General features: G+C 44.6%; 1 protein-coding gene across 1 annotated transcript in view; it reads left to right on the top strand.

The window, feature by feature from the left end:
• The window catches only part of LOC149308657 (heparan-sulfate 6-O-sulfotransferase 2-like), a 105,770-nt gene extending 79,223 nt beyond the window's left edge, over positions 1-26,547 (top strand). The window contains exon 2 of the mRNA XM_089537131.1: positions 21,742-26,547. Within this exon, the coding sequence (XP_089393257.1) occupies positions 21,742-22,441 (700 nt within the window). The 3' untranslated portion in view covers positions 22,442-26,547. The remainder of the gene's footprint in view (positions 1-21,741) is intronic.
• The last annotated feature ends 970 nt before the right edge of the window (positions 26,548-27,517 follow it).

Below are 27,517 nucleotides of genomic sequence, written 5' to 3'. Positions count from 1 at the left end.
CAACCCCATAAATTTCATAAGGCACATCTATAAAACAGTTGGCCTTCCATATCCATGGAGTCAACAACCCATGGCTTGACGATATTCCAAAAATGCATAAATTCCAAAAAGCAAACCTTGATTTTGCTATTTTATAGAAGGGACATCATTTCACTAGGGACTTTTTTTGGAGAGAGGATCTCTCTAGGAATAGAATGGGACTTGAGCATCCACGAATTTAGCATCCACAGATTTTGGTATCCATGGGGAATCCTGGAACCGAATCCCAGTGGATACCAAGGGCCCACTATATTAGAGTAACAGGCTCAGGAAAGAAGTTCTGCCATTTTGTCCCAAATTTGGTTGCATAGGTGAATTTAGGTCCACCCAATGCTCTCAAATTGGCACTGTCCACCCGAACGAATGAATACCAAGTAGTACCAGGTAAAAATATATGATGCAAACCCAATTATCTTTCCATTTGTTAGACCATTCACAGTTTAGCCCTCCACCATCATTTGCAAGAATGTTGTTTTTGACCCTTAGTTTCAGTTCAGTTTTCTTGCTGGAGGTGAGGCTACAAAAGCAAGCCTTTAATTATTATTTTTTAGGACCTTTGGAGGTTACGACTCGTCCCCAAAGCCTGGCTTGTTTTCTCCATCGATAACGGCACAAAGTGTTTGGGCTGGATGCCCAGAGTCTTCAGAGCAGGTTTGTTTCCCAGAGTATTTCAAAGAGCCCATAATGTATAGTGTTCACCGCAACGAGCCTCCAGTTGTGAATTTTTAATTCTGCCAGATCACTTTCAGTAAATGGGACTTCAGGCTCAATTAGGGCTGTCAGCTTTAATTTTTCACTCACCTCCTATTGAGCTCTGCCCTTTGTGGTGTTTGCAATAATTGCCAAATCCGCAGGAAAGATGAGACCGGTGAAAGATGGATGTCTGTGGCATCCCCCTCCCATGCTCTGCCAACCTGTCTGTGACCGTTCAGCATTGGAGATAGATGCGAGAGAGACTCATGAAGCGATTGAGAGTGATGTTATTTCCATTTTGAAAAACTGACGTGTGTGTAATATGGGATGGGTACCAAACCCAAGAAGACCTAAATACCCTAAAGGCACCAGATACCATCTGCTAAGGTCTGCTTAGTACATGGGTGAGAGACCATCAAGGAATACCAGGTACAGTAGGCAATATTTCAGAGGCAATAACTGGCAAAACCACCTTTGAGCCTAAGGAAACCTGTCCCTGGACTTTCCACTCTCTTCCGTGGATCAAGTCTACGAAGAAGTAGGCTCATGCTACCAACGTCTATCTTTCAGTTAGACTCAAAAGGTGCTACAAGATCCGTTTTGCATATGAAAACCCTGTGAAATTCATGAGATTATCAATGGACAATAGGCAATTTGAAGACACACACACACACACTATCCTCTCCCAGTAGAAGACCATTAAATCCCACTTGTTCTTGGAAGTCCTGATGGCCTGCACCAGGTTCTGTGGTTCAAGAGGTCTTATTGGCCTGTTACAGACTGCCAAAATAAAGCTGCTTCGGGACTCTTTGGAGGTATGCTGTTTAAATGATGCATGCATCCTAAGAATCCGGAAGCTGAACCAAAGCTGCACTGCAGTGCTTAGGAATGGAGTGTGGCTTTGCTGTGACCTCTGGACTCTTAGGATCCATGCATCATTTAAATAGCATACCTCCAAAGAGACCTGAAGCAGCTTTATTTTGGCAGTCTGTAACAGGCCATTGTCTTCTTCCTCCAGCTTGCAATAGTAGGTTCTGTCCAAGAAGGACCTCTTCAAAAGCATGGTTATGTCACACCCCTTTGCAACCCCTAGCCTTTCTTCCTCTAAGGCCAAGAACTCCTCCAATAAGCCTTTCCTTGGAGATGCAAAGTTTCCTGTCCCCTCAGTGGTTGACCAAGCCTGTTAGTTCTGGGTTCACTGGGTAAAATGATGACTCTAAGGTCTCCTCTGTTGGCGAGACTGTCTTTTAAACTTCCTGGAGAAGCTTCTGGCCCAAGGGTCACAAGAAGAGCCCTGGGTCTCCCAGCCTGGCCAGTTTGCTTATAAAGCCAAATAGGCTACCTCCTTGGACAGAATCGGAGAAGAGTTGTCTCTTTCAGGAGTCAACTGGAAGCCCTGCTTCCATTTTGAAACACCGTGGAGGCTGCTTCTGTTGCTCTTCTGGTAGCTTTTCTGGCCCACAAAATGACACCAGGACCATTTTGGAGGGCAAGCAGTGGAACTCCTTGATTTCTTTGGTGACCTCCCAGCCTGCCCAGCCTCTGAACAAGTCTTAGCTTTCTCTCTTTCCCTCTCTCTCTCTGAAAGAACAGCATCTGTTTCACTCACTGTTCCCAGCCCTTTCCATTTACAGTAAAACCTCTTTAATGGAGCCTGAATGGATCAATTGAGGAGTGCGGTCACCAGACCACTTCCACTAGCTCCCAAGTCAATGCCCTTTTAGCTCCTTGGAAAGCTAATAGCTTCATCCACAACAGCAGCAGCAAAAGAGCCACATGGCAAGGTCTGGAGCCAGTCTGCGTGGAGCTAAAATGGAGCATGCTGCAGACATCGGAAGCCCCTTTTCACCAACAAGAAACACCTTTGCCCTGCAGTTCTTGCCTTCCATTCAAATTATCTTCCCCAACCTGGGCTTTCAGGCACCTATGGCACATCTCCAATGTAGATATAATGCAGTTTGACACTGCCATGGCTCCATCCTACAGAATCCTGGAATTTGTAGCTTTGCAAGGCACTAGCTCTCTTTGCAGAGAAGGCTAAAAGCCTTGTAAAACTGCAAATCCCAGTATTCCACAGGATGGAGCTACACCAAAGTGGTGCCAAAGTGCATTCTTTCTACTGTGTAGATGCATCTTCAATGCCTTGTGGTTGGCCATGGTTCCATCTTCCCCCATTGCTCAGTAGAACAGTTGACAGCTCCCATGTCCTTGAGGGGCGGTGGATCTGCTTTGGCTTTTAGTCTGAACTTGGAAGGACCAATCCAAGGTGCTGAGCTCTCCCAAAGCAGGTTTGGGACCACAGATCGCTTCATCAAGGCTTGGACTCAACCCCTTTAGCTCCTCTGTGCTTGGTATTCCCTTTGTTATTGTTAACTGCCCTCGAGTCAACCTTCACTCATGGTGACCCAGTGGATGAGACATCGCCAAGACTCTTTTCCTAGGGTCAAGGAAACAAGCAAGAGATCAATGCCTTGCAGAAAGTCTTGGAGCCCTTTATTTGTCTTTTGGGCAGTCCACAGTATCTATAGAACTGGGAGTTGCTGTCTAAGAAAAGTAACTTTTCTAAAGCTCTGGGTTTTACCATGTTGGGGGACGGATGTGGCCAGGGGTCTCCCCAGAATCTCAAAGAACGTTCTTTGCTGTTTGGGGGCATTCAGGCAGAACTAGCCTTAACACCACAAAACCGACAGCTGCAGAGAGGATGCAAGGGAACGCTCTGGTCTTAATGAACTCGTCTTGCCAAGAACAGATATTGATCTGTTTTTACAGATCTTTGATGAGGCCTGATTGGGGATTCTGTGGGGGTAGGGCCATAGTATTATTATTACTTTCCCCTTGCCCTGTGATAAGGAGCAAGCACACCTTCATTATAAACCGATTGCGCTGCCTTCCTTCAAAAAGGAGTCTGCTATTCATCGTCTGATGAATGTCTTGTTTGTACATCACTCTCAGCATGGCTTCTTGGAGTGTTTATTAGACACAATTTTTTCATTTGGGTTTGTCCCCCGCCTCTTCGTTTGGAGGAGGATGGGTTGGTGTTTGGGTGCGTCTGTTCAGGTTGGCAGGTGAAACAAGAGACAGGGCTCCCGGTCCTTTAATGGACTGGAATTCAGTATGGGACTTGCATCTAGGTAAGGGTCTAAGTACCTTAAAGGTGCCAAATCCTGTCTGATCTTGGAAGCAAAGCAGGATCAGCCCTGGTTAGTACTTGGATGAGAGACCACCAAGGTATACCAGGTGCTTTAGGCTGTATTTCAGAGGAAGGGATGGGCAAAATCACCTCTCAGGATTGCTTGCCTAAGGCAACTTTCTGAAAAACTGATGTTATTCGATTTGCTTCTGAAAAACTGATAGGTTCTCCATGAGTCGACAGGCTAGATCCAGATTTGGTTAGAAGACAGTCAGCTTTGCCTCTTTCTCATCCGGAGATAGAAGGAGAAGGGGAAGCAATAACTCAGCCTCTGAGTAGCAGAATATATATGGATATTTACGACCGAATTACAAATATTTCCCATGAACGATGGCCAAGGTGGCTATTGCAAAGTGGGCTGGTAATCACATCTTAGCAAAATGTATTGCAGATTCTTTGCTTTCAGCTTTCCGCTCCTATGATTTGGCAATGAGGTGATGGATTTTGATGGAAACTCATTTGGGTCCGTTTCCTTCTCTTCCGCTGATTTATCATAAACAGTCCTCATTTTCTAAACCCGTCGCCTTCCTGGAATATTATGGTGGTGTCTTCTTCCATAACCTTTCCCATTTGTTTCCCTCTCCCCACTTTTTTTCTGGCTCTCTCTGGCTTACTACAGATCCAGAGTGTTGGATTTTCCTTCCCGTTTTGATTGAATAGCACATGACAAGGCAATCCAATTTGTTCAGATTTAGATGACATGCCTCCAATTATGTAACTCCATTAGGAACCGCTGGCAGCCGTGGCCTGGCATGCAGTTGTGGCAGGCAGCAACATAATGGGACGCAGCGCAATTGCCGTGTGGCAAGAGGGGCATTGCGAGGGAGTGTGACCCACCGCTCCCCCTTGAGTTGTGTTTTGTGAGAACGGAGGAGGCGAGAAATGGGGTTTTGGTGCATGGCGTAAAGGAAATTTGTAATAGCCATATGCTTTATGTATTCCTAATTTACATAGAAAATGAAAGGCATTGTTTGAATACGGTCCTCCTTTTTGTCCCCAACTGGAAATTGGGAGCGCTGGTGGCGCAGTGGTTAAATGCCGGCACTGCAGCCACAAGGTTGTGAGTTCGATCCTCGGGGCTCCAGGGTTGACTCAACCTTCCATCTTTTTGTAGCTCAGTAAAATGAGTAGCCAGCTTGTTGGGGGCAATTGGCTTACACATAAACTACTTAGAGACTATAGTTTTTGTGGGTTTTTTGGGCTATGTGGGCATGTTCTAGAAGAGTTTATTCCTGACATTTCGCCAGCATCTGTGGCTGGCATCTTCAGAGAAGTACTTAGAGACTGCTTAGTTCAGCATGAAGTGATATGGAAATGGAAATGCTATGGCTACTGCTATTAAAAGCATATAGGTCACCACTTCTTTTCTGTTATTGTTGTGGTCATGCACCTTCAAGTAATTTCAAACTTATGGCAACCCCTAATGCGAAGCTATCATAGGGTTTTCTTGGCAAGATTTGTTCAGAGGTTTGCCATTGCCTTCCCCTGAGGCTGAGAGAGTGTTACTTGCCCAAAGTCACCCATGGGTTTCATGACTGAGTTGGGAATTGAACCTTGGTCTCCAGAGTCATAGTCCAGTGCTCAAACCACTACATCATGCTGGATACTACAGATTTCAGGGTTCCATAACAGCCATGGTTGTTAAAGCAGTATCAAACTATTGTAACAGTGTAACACAGATATAGTCTTGCAAAGACTAGCACCTTTGAGGCTAACTGAGCAAAAGATGTTGCAGCATGAGCTTTTGTAATAATAATAATTAATTAATAATTTGTTTTATTTATATACCACTATTCCAAAGATCATAGCGGTGAACAGCAATTAAGCTAATTAGCAAGTAAGCTAATTTGCCCCCAACAGTCTGGGTACTCATTTTAGCGACCTCAGAAGGATGCAAGCCTGAGTCGAGCTTGGGCCCTTTTGCTGGTCTTGAACTCGCAACCTTGTGGTTTTGAGTGAATGGCTGCAGTACAGGCATTTAACCACTTCGTCTACTTCCTCAGCCCTAGCCCTGTTCGTATTGTTTTTTAGCATGCAGAATTAATGACTGCTCTTCATATCTGGAAGCAAAAAGCCTGCCCCAAACTCAGAAATCTCTGTTCATTTCCTTGATCCAAGTGCACTGGGATTATGGGAGTTGTAGTCCCAACATTTCTGCAGGGCACTAGGTCAGAGAAGGCTTAGACAGTATAATCTCTCAAAGCTGTTATCGCCACAAAATAAATCTTTCTCTCTCCAGTGCTCAGATTTTTCTGTTGGTGGTGTGCATCGTGTTTGCCATTGATGCAGCATTATTCTGGCTGTTGTATTTCATGCTGCATGATAGGGCTTGTAGTCTATACAATCACTGCCACGTATCAGGAATAGACCACATGTAGGAATAAGTTTAAAATTGAAATAGTCAAAGAGTTCCCATACTCTGGCTTAAAAATTGATCAGAATGGAGATCGAAGTCGAGAAATCAGGAGAAGACTGGGATTAGGAAGGGCAGCTGTGAAAGGAGAAGACCATAAACTCATAACTATGAACACTAAAGTGAGGATAGTCCAAGCCACTTCATTCCCCATCGCCATGTACAGATGTGAGAGCTGGACAGTGAAGAAAACAGATAAAAAGAAAAGCAACTTATTTGCGATGTGGTGCTAGAGAAGAGTGCTGAGCATACCATGGATGGCCAAAAAGACAAACAAATAGGTTCTAGCTGTCGTATTTTAGCCACATTGTGAGGAAAAATGAATCATTAGAAAAGACAATGATGCTAGGAGAGGTGGCAGACAATAGAAAGAGAAGAAAACCACATGTCATATGGTTAGAGTTGATGAAGGAGGCCTGCAGGACCTGAGCAGAGCAGTTTAGGATGGAGGGTCTTTGAGATATTTCATTCATTCGGTTGCCATGAGTCGAAGTTGACTTGAGGGCAGTTAACAACAACAGAGGAATAAGCTCATTTGAGTTGTTCCATCAGAAACAGGTTGATCACTTAAAGTGCAACCCAGTTACTGCAGACTGCAAAGTCTGCAATGCAACACAACAGTGAGCAAAATTACATTTATGGGGGAGGGGGGAACCATCTAGTTTGGAATAATACTAAATGCAAGGCATGTGATTTCAGACCAGGGACTAGTTGAAACCTGCACCAGCGAGGCAGAGAATTCCTCTGTAAGCAGCATTTCTCCTCAATCTCTAAACTCCTCTTTTTTTCCTATGTATCACTCTGACTTGGAGATAAATTTATTAGCAGACTTCCAGCGTGGAGTTATTTTTCCCCCTTGGGTCCAGAATGTTTCCACCATGTTCTCTTAAGGCATCTGTAATTATGTTGTCTCCTTATGCCTTTGCTTCTAAATTATCTCCCAGCCATGAAGGAGAGCAGTGGCAGATACTAATAAAATAAGGGTCGGCTGTTTTCTTGTCACCTGGACTATTTTCGGCAGCCTCTTTGCCACCTCCAGAAGATGGAGGAGCCGTGTTGAGTCTCTGGGCTCCGGCTGTTCCATGGGGGGCTCAGTCCTTGAACTTGGGAGGCCTCAGAGGACACCTTGTTTGGATCTTTCTATGAGGAACAGGAGGAGGACGGAGCCTCCAGGGTACGGAGAAGAAGGAAGCAGAGGCGTTAACCGGGGAGGCAAAGCACGCCGATGTGCCGCGTCTCAGGTAAACAGAAGGGTCTCCCCAGAGGAGCCGTTGTGCAGTAAACAAGTCGGCTAATTGAGACTCTCACAACGGGGTGGAAGCATCAAGGTTGACTTGCGCATGAAGTGCTTGTCCTCAATGAGCTTTTGCAAACCTGGGATTCAATGGGTGCTTGGAAAACTATTTTGGACAACAGGTTCACATCGCAGTGCTTGGGACAGCTTGAGGACTTCGATACTTGAGGGAGTGCCTCTCCCTATGTGTGCCTCCCTGAGGACCAACATCTGCTGGGGGAGGGGGGGCTGCTCTGTGTCCAACCAGTGAGATCTATAAAGTGTTGAGGATATAAGACAGGGTCCTTCTCAGCCTTCACACCCCAACTGTGGAATGCTTTCCCCTTCGAGACCCAATTGGCACCAACACTGGTCTCATTTAAGTTACCAAGGGGCAGTACAGACCGCCCTGAAATGGTGGGCTAGATTCGCCCATTTTAACTGCGGAAGGACACTGCAGCCGCGAAGCCACGCGGCATCCCTCCACAGTAAAAAGAACCCAGTTCTTCCACCATTGGCGCACTCGTGATGTACGCAATGCGCAGCGACGTACAGACGCTGCACGGCATTGGCGTCATCATGGTGGCGCCCATATGGACAGGACCTCGCCTTTATGCTGTTGCCCGTATGGACTAGGGTTCCGGAGCGTGCAGTTACCGCACGCTCAGGAACCCTAGTTTTGGCGCTGGCACACCACTTTTGGCTGGTGTGTCTCAGGCCCAAGTTAGAACATGGCTATTAATTAAAGCCTTTGGGCTTCGTTGCTTTGCTTGAAATACTCTATTATGGGTCCTCCACATTTTCTGGGATAAGGGATGCAGGAACCTCATGAAAGTGGGAAACCCACAAATAAAAACCCCCACTATTTTAAAACTTTTCTAGGCATTTGTACATCCTCCAGTGCAACTCTATGGTCCACCTGAAGTTGGGCATAGAATTGTGCTGGAGGACCTGCAAATGCCTAGAGTCGTGTTCTTTCTAGGAATCTCTAGGTCTCCCAGCGCAACGTCTGGTGAAAGTTGGCCATAGAGTTGCACTGGAGGACCTAGACATTCCTAGAGAGAACATATTAACCAAAGTTGCAAATAATCAAAGCTGCAGAAGTCAAAGCCACAAATGGGGTCAACTGTACAAAGAGTTAATAAAGTGTTTTAATCTTTTAAGCCTCTTTTATCCATTAATGTGTAGATGTCAAAACCAGCAGGATAGCAAAGTTTAAAAATGCAGGCTCAGTAGTAAAAACCCAGAATAAATAATAAAGAAACTATAGGTCCAGTGCAGCCCAGTTAGGAAACCAGTTAGGATTCCCAACTGGCCAATAGTCAACCAGCTTGGCCAACGGTCATTGGTGATGGGAATTGTAGTCCTACCACATCTGGTCAGTTGTCTCCATTGCCCTACAGCATCAAAGGTTTCATTTTTTGCATTTTAAAGCTGTCTAACAATATTGGAAAACAAAGAGTGGAAAAATCTATATATCCAAGTAACTCTCTTTTTTAATTTTAATGTCAGTTTTGAAAGTTGCCCGTCTAACTTTGGTTGGAGGTGAGAGATGGGAGGGCGACGGCTGTCAGGATCTCAGGCGGGATAATCAGCAATCCCTTTGAAAAACTGTCAGGGGAACGGCAGTTGTGTTGTGGAGAATTGAGGGCACCATCTGTTCCTCCGCTCGCTTGCAGTAACATTTGTACTTGATAATTAAAATGTCAGGCAGGCATTTTTGTTGTCGGTTTTGTTGTTGTTGTTGTTGTTCGTTTTTCTCAAGTAGCCCAATGTGGAGGATCGCATGCACCCCCCTCTTGAACAATATTTGTTTGGGGGGAAAGGGTCGAAGAGACAGGGAAGCTGCTGATTGAAAATGAAGTTCGGGATGTTAGCAAATATACGAAACCTTTCTTATAGAGAGTCGACCCATTGGCCTATTTGGCTCAGGAAATGATTGATTGATTGATTGATTGATCGACTAAGATTGCCTTTCTCTCAATAGGAGGCCCAGGGTAGTTTACACATGGATTAAAACAAGACAACTAAGCCTATAGCCATCCCTCCACGTTTGCGGTTTTGATTTGATTATTCATGGATTTGAGTAGTATGTTCTCTCAAGGAATCTCTAGCTCCTCTGGCGCAACTCTTCCAGAAGTTGACCATAGAGCTGCAATGGAGGTCCTAGTGATTCCTAGAGAAAACACTTCTCTAGGCATTTGTAGGTCCTCTGGCGTAATTCTGTGGCCATTTCTGGTGGACGTTGACCATAGAGTTGCACTGGAGGAGCTAGAGATTCCTTGAGAGATTGTTAAACATAAAATAGTAGCGCTTTTTTTAATTTATGGTGTATCCACTTTTCACACCAACTTTGTCCTCTCAGGGCTTGTGTATCATTGCAAAAATTGATTATCATTTTTAAGGCACACTGTGACTGTATCCTCTAGTGTGCATTTTAGGTTCTTTACGCAAGACAAAGTTTGCATGATATCCCTTTGCTTTTAATGTGAACTGAATATCTAACAAACATGGTTGATATCCTTGTTATAGAATATATTACAACTTTTACCATGACCTAACTTCTTTCTTTTTCCCATTTGGTCATTCTCTCTCCTAGTCCTGAGGTGGAGCTCCTATTTTTAAGGAGAGTCCTTCTCTCCTCCGTTCAAAGGCCCTTAGATCTAGGAGAGGCATGGTTGGCCCTTTGAAGCCGTCTCTCTTTGAAATGCCTTGGTGGGAAGTACAAATCCTTATTAAAATCGGTCTGCAATGTTGAAAATTCTTCTCCAAGTCAAGTTTGCAGGTGTGGGAGGTCTGGCTTCCCATAGATGAAGGGATGCCCCATAGATTCAAACTTCTCAGTTGCAGAGACCTGAGAGAAACCTTTCTTGAGGAGCGCAGTCGCTTCCTCCAGAAGTCTTGCAACTCGGCAGGGTCTCCTTCCTACCCTCGCGCTTTGAAAAATCAATTGGGTCACCTTTGCCAAAGCTAGTTCAGAGAACGGAGCCTAAAACGGAGAGGATCAGAGGAAAGAACTCTGCCTAGGGCCTTACAGTCAATTATTCTTTTCCTGTAAGAATGCCTTTCTGCATGCCCTCCAACATTTCTTAGGCGAAAATCAGGACACATGGCTGAGCAACATCAGAGTGTGCTTGAGATGGCAAATGTTATTAATGAGGAGGAACACACAAGTTAGGGAGGCTGCAACAGTTTGCTTTTCCCTGAATTGACTGGGAATCCACCACTCCTCTCCTGTCCCCATGCTGGGTTAATAGAGTGCAAACTATGGCCTGGGACCGATGGGCAGGAAGCGCCGTCCTCGGGTCAATTCTAGGGTTCTGGAGTGTGCGACAACCGCATTCTCTGGAACCCTAGAACATTCTGCTGCCACCATCATGCCGGCCTCCTGTCCACATAGGGAGCTGCCATCTTGATGTAAATGACCTATAACATATAGATGTCTCTGCGTGCTGCTTACGTCACGAGTGCACCAATGGTGCACTCATGATGTGCGCCAAGTATCCAAAAAGGAACCCAGTTTTTCCAGGTTCTTTTTGGGGCGGAGAGATGCTGAGCAGTTGGGTTGCTGCGGCATGGCGTTGCAGGAAAACCGGCCTTTTGGGGCAGTCTGTTTTGCGCCTGTGTTTGCAAAGAGCCAACATATTGTTTATCATGGTTTGAATACTGAAGTAGGACTCCAGGAGACCAAAAGTTGAAGACTCCCAGTGAGCCATAGAAACTCACTGGGAGTGTTCAGGCAAGTCGCATTCTCTTAGCCTCAAAGGCAAGGAAATGGCAAGCCACCTCTAGTGAAATCCAGCCAAGAAACGACTTGCAAGGCACACAACCACAAAGCTACCCTTGCAATTTGAACTCAGTTTGCAAGCCACTGAATTAAGTTGAGGACAAAAGGGGGAACGTGGGAGGAAGAGAGAGAAACTGGGACATTTTTAAAAGTGCTGGAAAAGTGGGGCGACAGAAGATTAATCGGGACTTTCCTTGCCAAATCTGGGCAGTTGGAGGGCATGGCTTTGTGGGAACAGTTTCTCATCTTGGTGCATCCAGTTCATGGCAGTGGATGAGAGTACATGCATTGTATGATAGTGGTGTAATTCTTTACTTGTTTGCTTCTCAAATGAGGCAATGGACAATGCTAGCAATCTCATCAAAAACTCATCAACCACACAGTTTTCAAAAACTATGCAGAGTTTGAGACTTAATCTGTACCCCAAAATTTATTCTGTGGTTGTTTGGCACAGAAAGCACCCTTTTCTACAAAGAAACAGGCTGCCTATTCTGCATAGCTTAGAAAGTGTAGGGAAATGCTATTTTTCTGTAGAGGAAAAAAAATTTTCTGACGTATTCTGCGCAAAACAACCATGTGAGAATTTTCCATAAAATAAGTCCGGAGCTGTGCAGATCCTCGTCTTTCTAAGATTCTTCTCGAGGAATGTGTTTTTCAACCGTTTTTGAATATTTTCCAATAGTCTTCCAGTCCCTACATACCCAGACACTTCACTTTTTCTTCAGGCCTCATTCCCACTACATAATAAACCATTTTTCAGATCGGTCTGAAACTGGTTTAAATGGCCCTTGTTCACACTTCCTGACACAGTTTGTCAAGGGGCCCCCAGCGCTAAACCCATTTAAAGCTCTTCCTCCGGATCCGCTGAATTTCCTGTGTCTTTTACAATGAATCGATTCAGCGCTAGTGCGAATGAGCTGCGGATCTGAGTTAGTTCCCTGTGGCATAGTCAGCCCTGTGACGCGACTCCATGTTGAATTGACCCACTGATGAATGTGAACACGAGGCAGATTAAATTGAAATGGGTCTGGTTTGATCGCTGCTCAAATAGTGTGAACATCTATTCGGTGCTAGATCGCTTCAGCGATTCGCCTCAAAACACGGTTTATTCTGTAGTGGGAATGAGGCCTTGGAAGAGTTGGAGGCTTCATCTTTGTTGGGGAAAGTGATGTTTTGTCTGCTGGTTTTAAATCGTCTAATCGCCTGCTATAAAATTCTTCCTTCCTCCCGGAGGGGAGCAGAGTGACTTTAGATCATTAACACCGCAAGCCTCTGTGATGATAGCCCAACTGTGTTTGCGAGCGACTTAATCAGGATGGGTTGTCTGATGCCCCGTTTTAATTTTATTGCGCTGATTAAGTTTCCTTAGCTAATATGTGTTGCCTTTCCAATTCAATTAAATGAGAATCCCCTTCCATTACTTGGTAATACCAGAGCGCCTCGGTGGGTTTGGGCGGCCGTCCGTGTTTGCAATTGATACTGGTTCCCCCGTCGCACGCCGTGGCTGCGCTAAATGAAATCAATGGGAGTTGAAATTAAAATTACAGGAGGCTGGGGCTGCAAAATGCTGGGCCTGTCACTCTGTTTGACATTCATCACCAGGCTGCAAATGTATTGGTGTGTAACACATTAATTATGCTCACCAGATAGTCTTTGGGAATCAATGATGGCTTCTTCCCATGCTGGTTGGGCAGTAAATCCACTCCAGGTTTTAACCCAAGCTAGTTTAAAGGAGTTATCCAAGTCCTAAATCCTATCTCCAATCCACATTCTGCACAGAAACAGCTTGGAAATTTCATTTAAAGTTATCCAAAACCTGGACTGGATTCTGTGCCCCACTAGAATGGGAGCTGCCAATGCTGTCATAATTTTCTACAGATCTAACACATTAGTTTATTATTTTGTATGAGAGCTTGGAAAGAAAGTAATTAGTTTCTGTTCCTTGCTGCAGTTTTGAAGAGTTCTTCATTGTTCTTACATGTTGTGATGACTTTTTAAAAAAGGTAATATATCATATTATACTATTCATTGTGGTCCTTTTGGAAGGCTTTAAAAAACTTCATATGGCAAAACCTTTAAAAAATGTTTTAATTATTTGGTAAAAGTTTGTATCTTGTGCTTTTCTGCCAATCAAGGTCTCCAAAGCAATGAACAGCAAGATACGTTTAAAGCAGTGGTTCCTAAACTTTGGTCCTCCAGGTATTTTGGACTTCAACTCCCAGAAGTCCCACCGAACTTGGCCAACAGTCAAGATATCTGGGAGATGAGGTCCGAAATACCTGGAGGACTAAAGTTTGGGAAGCACCGATTTAGAGCGTTCTTTAAAAGCAATTTAGAAACTATTTTGAAGCTCAGAGGCAGGAAGAAATAATGATATTTTAACAAATGGCTGGCGGTATAATAAGAATGGAACCATACCAACCTCCCTTGGGATGGAGTTCCACAGTTGAGGTGCCACAACAAAGAAGGCCCTGTCCTGCACACACAACAACAACAACAACAAGAGTATCCACCAATTTTGGTATCCATTAAAGTGTCCTGGAACCAAACCTCAGCAGATACCAAGGTTCCACTGTATTACTAAAATATAGGTAGTGCTTTGTAGCGCTGTCTTTTATCCACTGCGAGAGAGGTTTTGAACTACAATTCCCACTTTCCCTGACCATCAGCTGGGGCTGATGTGATTTTTAGTCCAAGCCATCTTCAGGTGCACGCACGCACATCCCAGTTACTTGCTTCCTTACTACAGAACGGCAGAGTGGCTTGTTATTTCCACAGTGGAGTCCTCCATCCAGAGAATGTGACGTTTGCAAAGCTGCAACATTGACTTAAAACTCAATATTCTGTCTATGTGAGAGCAATGCAAATGTAAGCCATAGCGTATCAATCGTGTTTTACAGATGACTGTAATTCCCCAAATGTCAAAGCTCATTTTTTTCCCTCCTAGAGCAAACTTTTCACTTGCTGAAATAGATTTGCTTCCATTATCTATCTCTCCGTATAGGATTCCAGCCCCTTCTTTCAATCCTAATTGCACACGGGCCAAATGAAATCTTTATGCACTGTATTATTAATCAATGAGGCATGAAAGTCCTGAAGAAGGCGGCAGGAATCGTGGAAATGAGACATGGCCATGCTCCCAACTCTGTAAGCCACTACTACATTTGTGAAGGCAACCTTGCGCAACTTTCACAGGTCACATTTTGCCAAAACATCTGGAAACCAATTGCTACAGCTGCACCAATGCTTTTGATGCAGCTTTTGCTACAGAGCTGGGATACATCATCATCATCACAACCACAACAGATTTTATTTGTAATGCCCTTTCCCTAAAGAGTGAGACGTTAAACATGTTGTTGTTCTTGTGTGCCTTCAGGTCATTTTTTACTTTGGGCAACCCTAATGCGAACCTATCCTGGGGTTTTCAGGTATTGAGAGTGTGTTACTCTCTAAAGGTCATGGTTGAGCAGGGGATTGAACCCTGCTCTCCAGAGTCCTAGTCCAATGCTCCAACCACTACATCAACTTGGCTCCCAAACATATCAATATCAAACATACACACTCAAAAACAAGAACAATAAAACATGACACTATCAACATACATGAAATCTCCAACATCCCACTGTTCATTGCCCATCTTAGTGACTTCCAGCACAACTCTGCAACTTAGGCTGGCAAGTAAAAAAAGAAGGCCTTCAACCCCTTACAAAAACGGGTGAGATCCTTCTTCTGGGGGTATGTAGCTGGTCTTCTCAGCGGGTACACAGACAGGCTGCACTTCTTAGACCTTGTTACATGTTCATCAGTAACATGGAAGATCTAGATCAGTGGTTCTCAACCTTCCTAATGCCGCGACCCACAGGTTGAGAACCGCAAAGGGGTCGCAACCCACACGCTGAGAACCGCTGCACTAGAGCATTATAGATTATGGCGCCAACCCTGGGTCTTAGGTAACCCCTGTGAAAGGGTTGTTCAACCCCCAAAGGGGCCGTGACCCACAGGTTGAGAACTGCTGATCTAGCTGTTCAGGTCTAGGTTATTTGAAAGACTGGACCCTCCCGTACAAACCTGTGTATGTTTTAGGGGTCTTCTGGGGAGACCCTTCTCTCTGCCACACCACTGTCGCATGTATATTTGATGGGAACACGGGTGACAGGGTCTGCTCGGTGGCCGACCCTAGTGTCTCTTTTTCCCAGAGGGGCTAGTCTGGCACCCTCCTTACTTCCAGGCTACACCCACATCTCAGGAGTAAGCACCTTCCATGTTCTTTATGTGAGCAGGATGCGGGTGGAGAAGTTTTATTTGTTACTTAATGCATTAGAGATGGTGCCAGGAGCAGATGTGAATGACTCCTCAAAGACACTCAGAGCTTAAGTTCACAAAAAGCATCCATGCAGTGCTTGGGAGGAGGAAAAACTGGTCCTCTCTCTTCTCAATGGGCCATGATTTCAAACTGGAACTTTTATGAGTCTCCGTAGTCATCTGCAACAGCAAGGGAAACTTAACCCGAGGCATACTTCTTTGACTGCAAAAAAATTTCCTTTGAATCTCTGTGTTTGACCTTGAGAGCAGCAATAAAATGTGTGCATGCAACACTCCTGAGCATCATCTTTCCACAGGGCATAGTAAGGCAGTCGCACTGTAATGTTTTAATTATGAACTGCAGAAAATACACAGTGTCGCATGTTATATTTTAGAGTCCATGTCTGCCCTAAAGAATTCTTCATCTCAAACCCAGTTCTCCCTTTGTTATGGCAACACTTGTGGCAGAACAAAAGAACATGGCCTTCCATGTTTGTGGCTTTGATATTTGCACATCTGATTGTTTGTAATTTTGATTCATATGTTCTCTATGGGAATCTCTAGGTCCTCCGGCGCAACTGGAAGTTGGCCATAGAGTTATGCTGGAGGGCCTAGACATTCCTAGAGAAAACACTTCTCTAGGCATTTGTAGGTCCTCCAGGACAATTCTATGGCCAACTTCCTCCTGATGTTGAACATAGAGTTGCACTGGAGGACCTTAATATGCGGTTTTCCCATTTTCCCAGGGATCCTGTGCCCCTAACCCCAGCAAAAATGGAGGGCCCACATTCTGTCACTTCCTGACACCATTTTGTGAAGGACCACAGATGATAATGGAAGTATGTGGACTTGCTGTCAAACAATGCTTCTGCTCCTTCACAGTGCTTGGAAAAGTTACTTTTGTTGACTCTGACTCCCAGGTTCTGAGGACTGTAGTCCAAAATATGACTTCTGCTCAGCCCCTTCCATACAGGCTATTTGTCCTATGGAAAGGTACTGAAATCAGATTAGAGATTTATTAGATGGCGTTACCAGCTGTGCCATTTAGCTAACAAACAAACACGCCAACTTACTGTGTTTTTAAAGAATAAATCATTAAAATAATAATTAAAAATGACAACATCCTCTCCTGATCTCTCTCAGATACCTTCCATGATTTTGTAAAAATGATCACAAAAGAGGCAGATGACAATTGTGGTGGTGGTGACAGAGAAATGTGGTTGATTCATGCCATTTCCTTTTTGGTTCACTCCGTCGATGCAAAGCCATCTGATCCGCTTTTATTGCCCTGTTCCCTGGGGTTCCACAGTCTCTCAATTTCCCCTAAATCCTACTTTTAATTCCATTCTCATGCCTCAGGAACTCCGAATCCCTGCTTTGGGCTTTGTGTTTCCTCCTGCAGAAGTCTTGCTGGAAAAGAAATGCATGTCTTGCCACTTGGTTTTCCCTCTGCATCATCCCTCCATTGAAGGAACAGAGATGTTCGTCTGAAAAACATTCTCCAATGCTCCCAATGATGCTGCATTTGATTCTTGGATATCTCCAAGCTGAGTCTAGGGAGATTACTGTGTGCCTTTAAGTCACTTCCGACTTATGGCAACCCTAAGGCGAGCCTGCCATGGGGTTTTCTTGGCAAGATTGGTTCAGAAGAGGTTTGCCATTGCCTTTCCCTGAGGCTGAAAGAGTGTGAGTTGCCCAAAGTCACCCAGTGAGTTTTCATGGCCAAATGAGAATTCAAAACCCTGGTCTCCAGAGTTGTAGTCCAACACTCAAACCAGTATATCATGCTGGCTTGTCAAGGAATTTACTACACATGGTTTTTAAACTGTGATTTGAGCTGGAAAAAAGTGGTGTTGGCAATAAGTGAAATGCCTTGGTGAACTCCTTGAAATTTCATACAAAAACACAGAGTGGACTCACCACCCCCTGCTATGGAAAGTCACTAGCTACCATTTCCCGTAAGGGGACAGTTCAGGCCTGCAAACCCTGGACAGTTGCCCATCCCAATATAGATGGAAACTATTTTAGAAGTCAAAGGCTTTCATGGCTGGCATCCATGGTTTTTTGTCGGTTTTTCGGGCTCTGTGGCCATGTTCTAGAAGAGTTTATTCCTAATGTTTCGCCAGCATCTGTAGCTGGCATTTTCAGAGATGCCAGCCACAGATGCTGGCGAAACGTCAGGAATAAACTCTCCTAGAACATGGCCACATGGCCCAAAAAGCCCACAAAAAAAAACTGTTTTAAAAGACTCTGCAACACACAAATGTCTACACTCCCTTCAGCTGTTGTTTAGCGTCCTCAGTCCCCCAGCGCAGCAGATGTTCAACGCTCACCACCCAAAAACTAAAAGACCCACCTCAAGGGACTCGGCTGTTCAGTCTTTCCCTTGGGGATATTTATCTCGGTCCTCAGATGAATGCTTTTCTCTCGAGTGTGTTGGTTGGCATGTTTGTTTGTTAGCCTCTTTTTTAAAAAACTCAGCTCCTTAGGACTCCCCGCGCACAGATTTGTGAGCCTGAAAAACAAGTCTCCCTGTGCTTTTCTGGCTGGCAGAACCGTTTCCATGTGGCTTTCAAAGATTCCTGCACTTTTGTTGCTAAGGCTTTTCTTTGGCTGGGAGAGATTTCCCATTGGAGAGCGGGAGCGACTTTGCACACTAATTGGTACTCTTTGTGTGCTGCCTGGAAACATCCATGTGTCTTTGCTCGCTCACCCCTCCGTGCCATGGTTGCTTTTCTTTCTCTAACCCCAGAATCTGCAGCTAAAATCCTGTTGGTTACATACATGGGGATAATTTGTGTTATCTATACAGAGTGAAGTTTTTGGGAAATGAGGAATGGCTCTATCCAGTCAACAGAATTGCACAAGTGCAACCATTGCAGATGCACAAGAAAGTGTCAATGTGGGTTGTGCACTGCTTCTATGCACTGCACATCGTGACTCAAAATGACAGCCATGTGCATTCATTCTTTCTCATTTGTTGTATTAAAATGGCATTCATTGCAAGGATCATTTAGTTTTAGCATTGCATATCATACCAATAGGTATTTATATGAAGCTGAGATGATGTTGAGGATAGAAAAAATGCTCAAAAAATTTTTTTAATGCTTTCAAATGTCAAGAAACTCTAATGAGAAGGATCCTGGACTGGTAAGAATCTTCACCGTTCTGGGTTTATTCTGTGCAAAATTCTCATATGGTTATTTTGTGTGTAAAGTAGCCATTTCTGCATAGAAAACAGCATTTTCTGCACTTGAAATAATATTTCTGTGTATTTTCTGTACAGAAGAAGCTGTTTCTTGCACACAAAATGTCCTGTAATTAGGAACTTGTTCTGCCTAAAATTGCAAATGGTTGGTCTGTAGAGAAAACTGGCTTTTCTACACAAATAGAAGTAAAAACATGTCACTGTAGATTGGGATAGGAATCATGCTGCCTTTCAAATGTCGCTGGATTGGAGCTCCCAGCATCCCTCAGTATTGGCTGTGCTGGCTGAGGCTGATGGGAAATGCAGTCCAACAACATCTGGAGGTCCACATGTATCCTACACCTGAGTTAGGCCAGAGGGCACACCTCCACTGTAGGAATAATGCAGTTTGACAGCACTTTTAACTGCCATGGCTTCATACTACAGAATCCAGGGCTTGGTAATTTTGTGAGGCACCAGTACTCCTTGGCGAGAAGGAGAAAGAGCGTATAAAACCACAAGTCCCAGGATTCCATGGGATGGAGCTACAGCACATAAAGTGGTGTCAAAGTGTATTAATGCACCCATCATCTTAGAGATGTCAGAGACAGGTGCACATTAAATCTCTGCCTCCTGGTGTTTTGAGCTTCTTGCTGCACATGGCTTGGAGGAGCTTTGCTCACTCTTCGTCTCATTACTTTTAGATTCAGCTACACCTCTTTTAAAAATGTGTGTATTTCACTGTGTATTTTAAATTGCAAGAGTATAACACCCTGTAGCTTTGTGTGGCTTTCTTGGGACATTCTGACCATTCTCTTAAAAGCTTCCCGGCTACAATTTTCTGTGTAACAGTGACATCCAGTGGCATCTCTGAGTGTAGGAAGCATCGCAGGAAAGACATAAAAGACGAAATGCAATTGTTACTGGTTGTTTTTCAACTTATCATCAATCACCTTCATCATCTCAGTTGCCCTGGTTTCACAGTCTGCCAGATGTTAACCGACTGGAGTGAGTGAGTGAGTGAGTTTAATAGTGTTGTTAACTGCCCTGGAGTTGACGTGAACTCATGGTGACTCCATGGAAGAGACATCTCCAAGACCTCATGTCCTCCACTTCTCTGCTCAGGTCCTGTGGACCCAGGCCTGAGTCCTCCATGATTGAGTCTAACCATGTGGTCCTCCTCTATCCCAGCATACGACCCAAACATTTGGACCCTGAATGATTCAGATTCTGTCCAAGGACCTAGGAATCCATGGATCACAATTGGATAAAGTGTTCAAAGCATCAGAAGTAAGCTGGCAGAGATTTACAGTAAGTGGGTACAAATCTGTGAAAGGCAATCCTAGAAGATCGGCTTGGGTCCAGGTTATTTGAATGACCATATCTCCCTTTATGACCCCATTAGAGCACTAGGATCATTGGGGGAGGCCCTTCTCTTTGTCTTACCACCATCTCAGGCTCATGGGATGCAATATGGTCAGTGAATGATATGCAATAGGCCAGTGATTTGTTCCTAGGGCTTCATCCAAAAGAAAACATCAGTGCAGAGTTATATATGCATATCTCACCACTTTGATTCCAGCCCATATCTTACATTGTAGTTGTTGTGTGTCTTCAAGTCGTTGCCAACTTATGGCGACCCTAAGGTGGACCTGTTATGGGGTTTTCTTGGCAAAGTGTATTCCAAGGAGGTTTGCTATTGCCTTCCTCTGTGGGTGAGTGAGTGTGCCTGGCCCAAGATCACCCAGTGGGTTTGATAGCCAAGCCGGGAATTGAACCCTATTCTGCGGAGTCACAGTCCAACACTCAAACCTCTATGCCATGCTGGCTCTCACTTTAAGCGATGGGCACAACAGTTGTCCCACAGGTAGGGCTCAGAGGAACCTAGCAAGCAAGGCTGTCTCTGAAGTCTCTCTGTGGCATTTCAAGATCCCATACTGTCATGCCAAGGACTATGGGTTAGTGACCACAGAGGTGGACCTATTCCCCATCTCTTCAATCTCTGTTCACCAAAAGAGCTGTTCTTTGCCTGCAGAGATCCTTGACATTTCCGTACATATGTTTACAGCGGCAAGAGGCACTTGTGTGCAAGTTGAATGAGTGACTCATCCTTTGCAAGGAGAGGCAATGAAGGGGGAGCTTAGCCTGTTCTGCTCATGCTGTTTTTTACACAGACCACTTTGGACAAAGTGTCTTGTCAATTCCTCCGCGAGGACTTGATTTGTGCAACTGGCCTGCTCATAAACTAGTCCTTCCTTCCTTCCTTCCTTCCTTCCTTCCTTCCAGTATAAAATTCTCATCTGCAGTAGCAGTGGTGTGTGCGTATGTGCCTTCATGTCGCCTGTTGACTTATGGCAACCCATGAATTTCACAGCAAAAAATACTCAGAGGCAGTCTTGCCAGTTTCTTCCTCTGAAATGTATAGCCTACCTGGTATTTGTTGGCAGTCTGCCATCCAAGTAGTAACCAGGGCTGGCCCTGCTTAGTCGTGTGTGAGAGAGAGTATGTGCCTTCAAGTTGCCTGTTGACTTCTGGTGACCCTCAAGAATTGCACAGGGTTTTCTAAGGCACAGAATACTGAGAGGTGGTTTTTGTGTGGTTTCATGTTTGGAGAGCTTTTTGTTTAGGAGCAAAAATAGCTGCCTTGGATCCCATCCCAAAAGGTATGTAGGGTATATAATTAATTCAAAAATTGTGTGTGTATATAGTGCTTTAGGAATTTCAGGAAGTCGCCATTGTGGGACCCAGGGGCCACATGCAACTCAGCACCTGCCCTGTGCCCACCTCTGCAATAAAGTAATATCTACTACTACTATATATTTTTAAATATGCCATTCTCTTCTTTCCCACTGCTCAGGAATTTCTACTACATCACCATCCTCCGGGATCCGGTGTCCCGCTACCTGAGCGAATGGCGGCACGTCCAGAGAGGAGCGACCTGGAAGGCTTCCTTGCATGTCTGTGATGGGAGATCGCCGACATCCGAAGAGCTGCCCAGTTGTTACACGGGGGACGACTGGTCGGGCTGCTCCCTTGCGGAGTTCATGGATTGTCCGTACAATCTCGCCAACAACCGCCAGGTCCGCATGCTGGCAGACCTCAGCCTGGTGGGATGTTACAATTTGTCCGTCATGCCGGAGGAGGAACGCAACAAAGTGCTCCTGGACAGTGCCCAGGAGAACCTGAAACGGATGGCCTTTTTTGGCCTGACAGAGTTCCAGCGGAAGACTCAGTACCTCTTTGAGAAGACCTTCAACCTGAGCTTCATCTCGCCGTTCACACAGTACAATAGCACAAGGGCCTCCAGCGTTGACATTGACGAAGAGACCCAGAAGCGGATCGAGGCCCTCAATTTTTTAGACATGGAGCTGTACGATTATGCAAAAGACCTTTTCCTGCAAAGGTACCAGTTCACGAGGCAGAAAGAGCACCAAGAAGCCCGGCGGAAACGCCAAGAGCAGCGGAAGATCTGGAAAGCCAAACAGGTTCACAACAAAGAACAGGACAGCACCAACTCCACCACGGATTACATCGCAAATGTGGAGCAGTGGCGATAATAGGAGCTGAAATACTCTTTTTTTAAAATTAAATTAAATTAAATTAAAATTGAGAAGAATCCCGATTGAAAAGCCAAAAGAGAACTGCAAAGTTTAGGGGGCCAAGATGAACTCTGTTTCTCTGAGAGGGCAAGGAACGCAAAAAGTTGTTTTGTGGCCTTTGCTGATGCTTTTGCATTCAGTGTTGTACCGTGTGTGGGTTAACCTTTTAATCGCCATGTGTCTTGGGTCAGTTCCTTGAAAGGAATTGTAAAAAAAAAGTTGGCCTGTTCAGCTAAAAAACAAACAAACCCGCTGCTGCTCTCAGAAATGATCACCGGGATGAAATAACTTAAGGTTGAAGTGGGAAATGATGAAGAATTTAAGACAGGTGAGACTCCTGGGCTCTCTAGATGTCATAGAATCAGAGGCTGGCATCCTTTTGCCAACATGTGTACATGTAAGTCCACCTTAGATGTGCATACGACTTTTTTCGATCATTGCAGAAGTTGGTATTCCATTCCTCCCTCCACAACAACCAAAGCCCCCTCCAATAGCTTTCTCCAATGGCTGGCTGGGAGAGGAGGGGAATGGAGAAGTGTCCGGCTGTGTGTCCTGTGCCAGATGCAAACTGTTGAGATCTCTGGATGCATCCACAGATGCATCATCTGTTGAGATCTGGTAGATCTTAACAGAGTCTGTCCTCAGCATTCAGCTATGGAGACATACCGAGATCCTTCTCTGATCCTCCCTGTTTTCTACCAGCCATAGAAAGACTGTTGGGAGGGACTGTTGCAGCAACACTTTAAGTCCTGTTGTTGGTGGCAAGACAGCCGTAATGGAGTTCCACACTATATGCAAACATGTAGGATTTCGGCCACAGAGTTGGAAGAGAGACCTCAAGGCCAGTTAGTCCAACCCCTATTGCAGTGGTTCTCGACCTTCCTAATGCCACAACCTTTTAATATAGTTCCTCATGTTGTGGTGACCCCCAACCATAAAATTATTCCTAAGACCATTGGAAATATATATGTTTTCCAATGGTCTTAGTCGACCCCTGTGAAAGGGTCCTTCGAGCCCCAAAGGGGCAGCAACCCACAGGTTGAGAACTGCTGTCCTACGGCATGATCTAAAGGGCTGCACAGTTCCCAGCTCTGCCCAAATATGTTGTTGGAGAGGGAGGCAGATGGAAAAGGAAAACCATTTTGGAAGCGGAAAAAGCATGTTTGTAGTGGGGAGATACATGGCGTGTCACATAGGTCTGGCCCCCTCAACCCATTTTTTGTCACCTTTCTAGGGAAAATTCCTCCATCGTTTTCACAGTCAGTCCGCTCCTTGGATATTTTTTAAGAAGTCAAGAGTCGTATATAGTTTGAACGCCTAGTATTAAAGGGAAAGCTGTGTGAGTCCATGTGGGTACAGACAGCTTCCTAATGTTGGCACCACAATTGGGACTCAGTTGAACATTTCCTCGGTGTATTGTAAATATCCACATGTGGACCAACACTGCACTGAGCTGTTCACTCCCTGCCCTGACAACATTATTATTATTATTATTATTATTATTATTATTATTATTAATACCCCACCTTCCATTAAGATCGAGGCAGCTAACAACATTAAAATACAATAAAAAACATTGTCCCAGAAACCTACCCACCCACCTTAACCAATAAATCACTTACCTTTGAAGCTGCCCTGCCTGGCTGTTCTCTGCTTCCTGGCAAGCAGGCTCAGAAACTGAACCAGGAGGAGGAAAATGAACCAACTTTGATGTCATGGAGCATGCAGTCCATCCTGGCTGGTATTTTGTCTTTTATAGAAACTGTCCAAAGTCTTGAATCTCATCCCATTCCATCTCAAAAAGCACCTTGGGGTGCCCCTTAAAATCTTGGCACAAACCTGAAATGGATTCTCCGCCCCACTGACATGGGAACTTACTCCCTGAGGCTTTAGAATTGAGAGTCTCCCTTTTGGGGAGAGGGGACAGAGTTTTTCTGACAGTTATGGAAAGGGTCCAGGGCTACCAAAATGACCTTGCAGGAGGTCAGTCATCCACAGCCAGCAGGCATGCGGACCCTTCTGGACTGGGGATCATGGTTGTTGTAGGCCAACACATCTGGACAAGTTCAAAGATATAGCCATGTTAGTCTGTGGAATCAGTATGGAGAGAGATCTTGTAGCACCTTTGGGACATACTGAAAGAAAGAGGTTGGCAGCATAAGTCTTTGTAGACTTTAATCTACTTCCAGGAAGTAGACTGAACTCTATGAAAGCTCATGCGACCAACTTCTTTCTTTCAGTTAGTTTCAAAGGTGCTACAAAATCTCGCTACATCTGGACAAGGTTTTCCATATTGCCATAATGAGTCCCATCTGGGCAGCAAGCTTTAAAGCAATGGTGGACGACGTTTGGTTGGCACAAATGCCAGGGACACTCCATCCTACACACACACATATGCACTGCTTCCATGGGGAAAATAAATCATAGCATCACAGAATCACAGAGCTGGAGGAGACCTCAAGGAGAATGTCTACTTCTTGTTCAAGATCAAGGTGGGTGCTCCCCCAGCACCTTGTTTCCAGGTTTAAAAGTGGGTGTGCCTTGTTTTAAAGGAGGGAATGGTGGCTTTCATTGGAAACGAGGTGCACAGAGAGAATGCAACTTTGCAAATGCCTTGGCCAGTTTGGCAGCAGCGAGAAGCCAGGTACCAAATCGCAGAGGTCACCAGCTTCTTCATATTTCCCACCTCCGTCAAAAAGTTGTGAATCCCAGGATCCCTTGATGTTTGGAACAAGATTAAAACAGCAGGAGTTGGTTTATTTGAAGGAATGTTGAATCCACTCTGGCTATTAGAACTTTAAAAGAACTAGCTCCAAAATTAGGTTCAGCTCCGTGGATAACAATTTTAAAGTTCATACTAAAATCCAGAGCAGATTCCTGCCCCCAGTAAGATGGAAACTACCAGTTGCTACTTGTTTTCTGGAGGCTGCAACTTCGAGAAACGGTGCATGCAGTGAAATAATATCAGGCAGCTGCCTTCCGCATAAGAAACACCAGAGCAAAGAAAATATCCCATCTTAAATATTTCATTTTTGCCCTCATTATGATAATGTCAGAGACAGTCAGATCCATGCATTATGCAACAAATAGAAATTTTGATAAACCGGACAGTGAATATCTGAAAAAGATAATATTGACAAATGATCCAAACCCTATTCTCAATCATGAGCATTCAATTTGCCTATATATTGATTCACCATTCAACGGGTCGACTCTTGTTGGGCCTTATTAACAGTATCCCAGCCATACGTATGTATATATTGGCTTTTAATAAATAACGGAAGGGATTTATCTATAAATATTTAAACTTTTTTTTCAAATCTGCCAATGGTTCTTAACAGATTTTAAAGTGTGTTTTATTTCAAGTTCAAAAAAGTATACCAGTGATTTGGAGGGCCTTTAGAAGTTCAGACTGAAACAGTATAATTTAGGTTTCTTTGTTCTATGTACCTTTGTATTCCTATCCAGTTTTAACCGTTCTTCCAGCTGTTCATATGTGACCCTTCTGTGTCATTGGAGTGCAGTTCCCAATGTTTCTCATCACTGGCTAAGGCTCATGGGAGTTGCAGTCAAATAACGTCTGGAGGGCTTTAGCAATATTGGGCCAGTTTTGATCTGGCGAAAAGCAGTGTCTCTTAAAGGGATTTCTGAGCCATTGGAGAGGATAGGCTTTTGAACCTTTGGTTAGCGTTGGGTCCAATTTTTTAAGACACTCAGGGTGCATCTATAGTGTAGAAATAGTACAGTGTGATACTCCTTTTAATTGCCATGGCTTTATCCTACAGAGTCCTGGGATTTGTAGTTTGGTGAGGCACCAGCACTCTTGATCAGAGAAGGCTAAAGACCTTGTGAAACTACAAACCCCAGGATTTCATAGGATGGAGAGACAGCGGTGTCAAACAAACTGCGTTATTTCTAGTGTAGATGCACTTGCAGTTTTTATTCATGCAGCTGATTCAACAACATGTTATTTCTAGATATAGCACCATCATTTAATCACTGAAAATATGCAGAGAGTGGTCCTCTTTCCATCTCACTTGCAAGGAGACCCACATAATATCTCCTCCTATCTAAACATGGTAGCTTTGATCTAGGGAGGGAAACCTGGATGTAGAAGCCAAAAAAGTCTTGGTGTGAAATCCCAAATTGGACTGGTGCCCACCCTTGGGGCTAAAGTCTTGTCCTCACTCATGCAGACAGCAGTTCTCCCTTTTATCCAGTTGCAGAACTGTTGCTGGATGGTCCCTCTGGTAGTGTTACATATGGGAGGTTATGAATACTTCCTTCCACACAAAAGGACATACACTGGCTTACCCAGCTTACGTCGCCAACAGGATGCCAGTCTTAAAGATTCACTTGCCTGCCTCTCCATCTGCAAGATGCCTGGTGGGACGCCAACCAAGTCCACAAGGTATGCCAGATACTTCACCTTCTGATCGTTTGGAAGGGCGGGGTATAAATAAAAATTTTATTTATTATTTATTATTTATCTCCTTTGCCATGGGGCTGGAGACCCCCCTCGCACACATTGTCCCAAGTCACACACAGCTGTTTCGGATGGAATGGATTTCATGTTAGTTATGGTCACAAGTGGGGAAATGGTCTGGAGAAAGAAATAAGTTGCAGTCTGTTTCATCAAAACAAGGAAGAGCAAACTCTGGCCACCATCTTGCATTGGGAGACATAGCTACAACACATCAACAGCTGGTATGGCAATGTTTGACATTGACTCCCCATATATAGCAAAAAATCATTCAGCCCTCCAGATCTGGCTGAGTATGGCAGCTCCCAACATCCATTGCTATGCTGGCCTAGAATGATGGGAGCTGCAGTCCAACCCACCCAGAAGGGGCATCATCTTGCAGAAGGCTGCCTCATGCTATGTGCATTTCCCTTCCAAATTGCACATGAAAGTGACCCAATGTTCAAAGCGGTGTTTTTTCACTCAATAGCTCACCTGTTTGTCTTGGTATTGGTCCCTTCTCTTATCTCTCTAATGGGATATATGTCCTAAGGTCTGAACCAGGCCAGTGA

Source organism: Sceloporus occidentalis, unplaced genomic scaffold, assembly GCF_023333645.1.
Source record: "Sceloporus occidentalis isolate IW3139 unplaced genomic scaffold, rSceOcc1.0.p SCAF_8, whole genome shotgun sequence".
In the NCBI taxonomy this organism is placed as follows: Eukaryota; Metazoa; Chordata; class Lepidosauria; order Squamata; family Phrynosomatidae; genus Sceloporus; species Sceloporus occidentalis.
The sequence above is the reverse complement of the archived record's forward strand: the minus strand, read 5'-3'. Positions and strand labels throughout refer to the sequence as shown.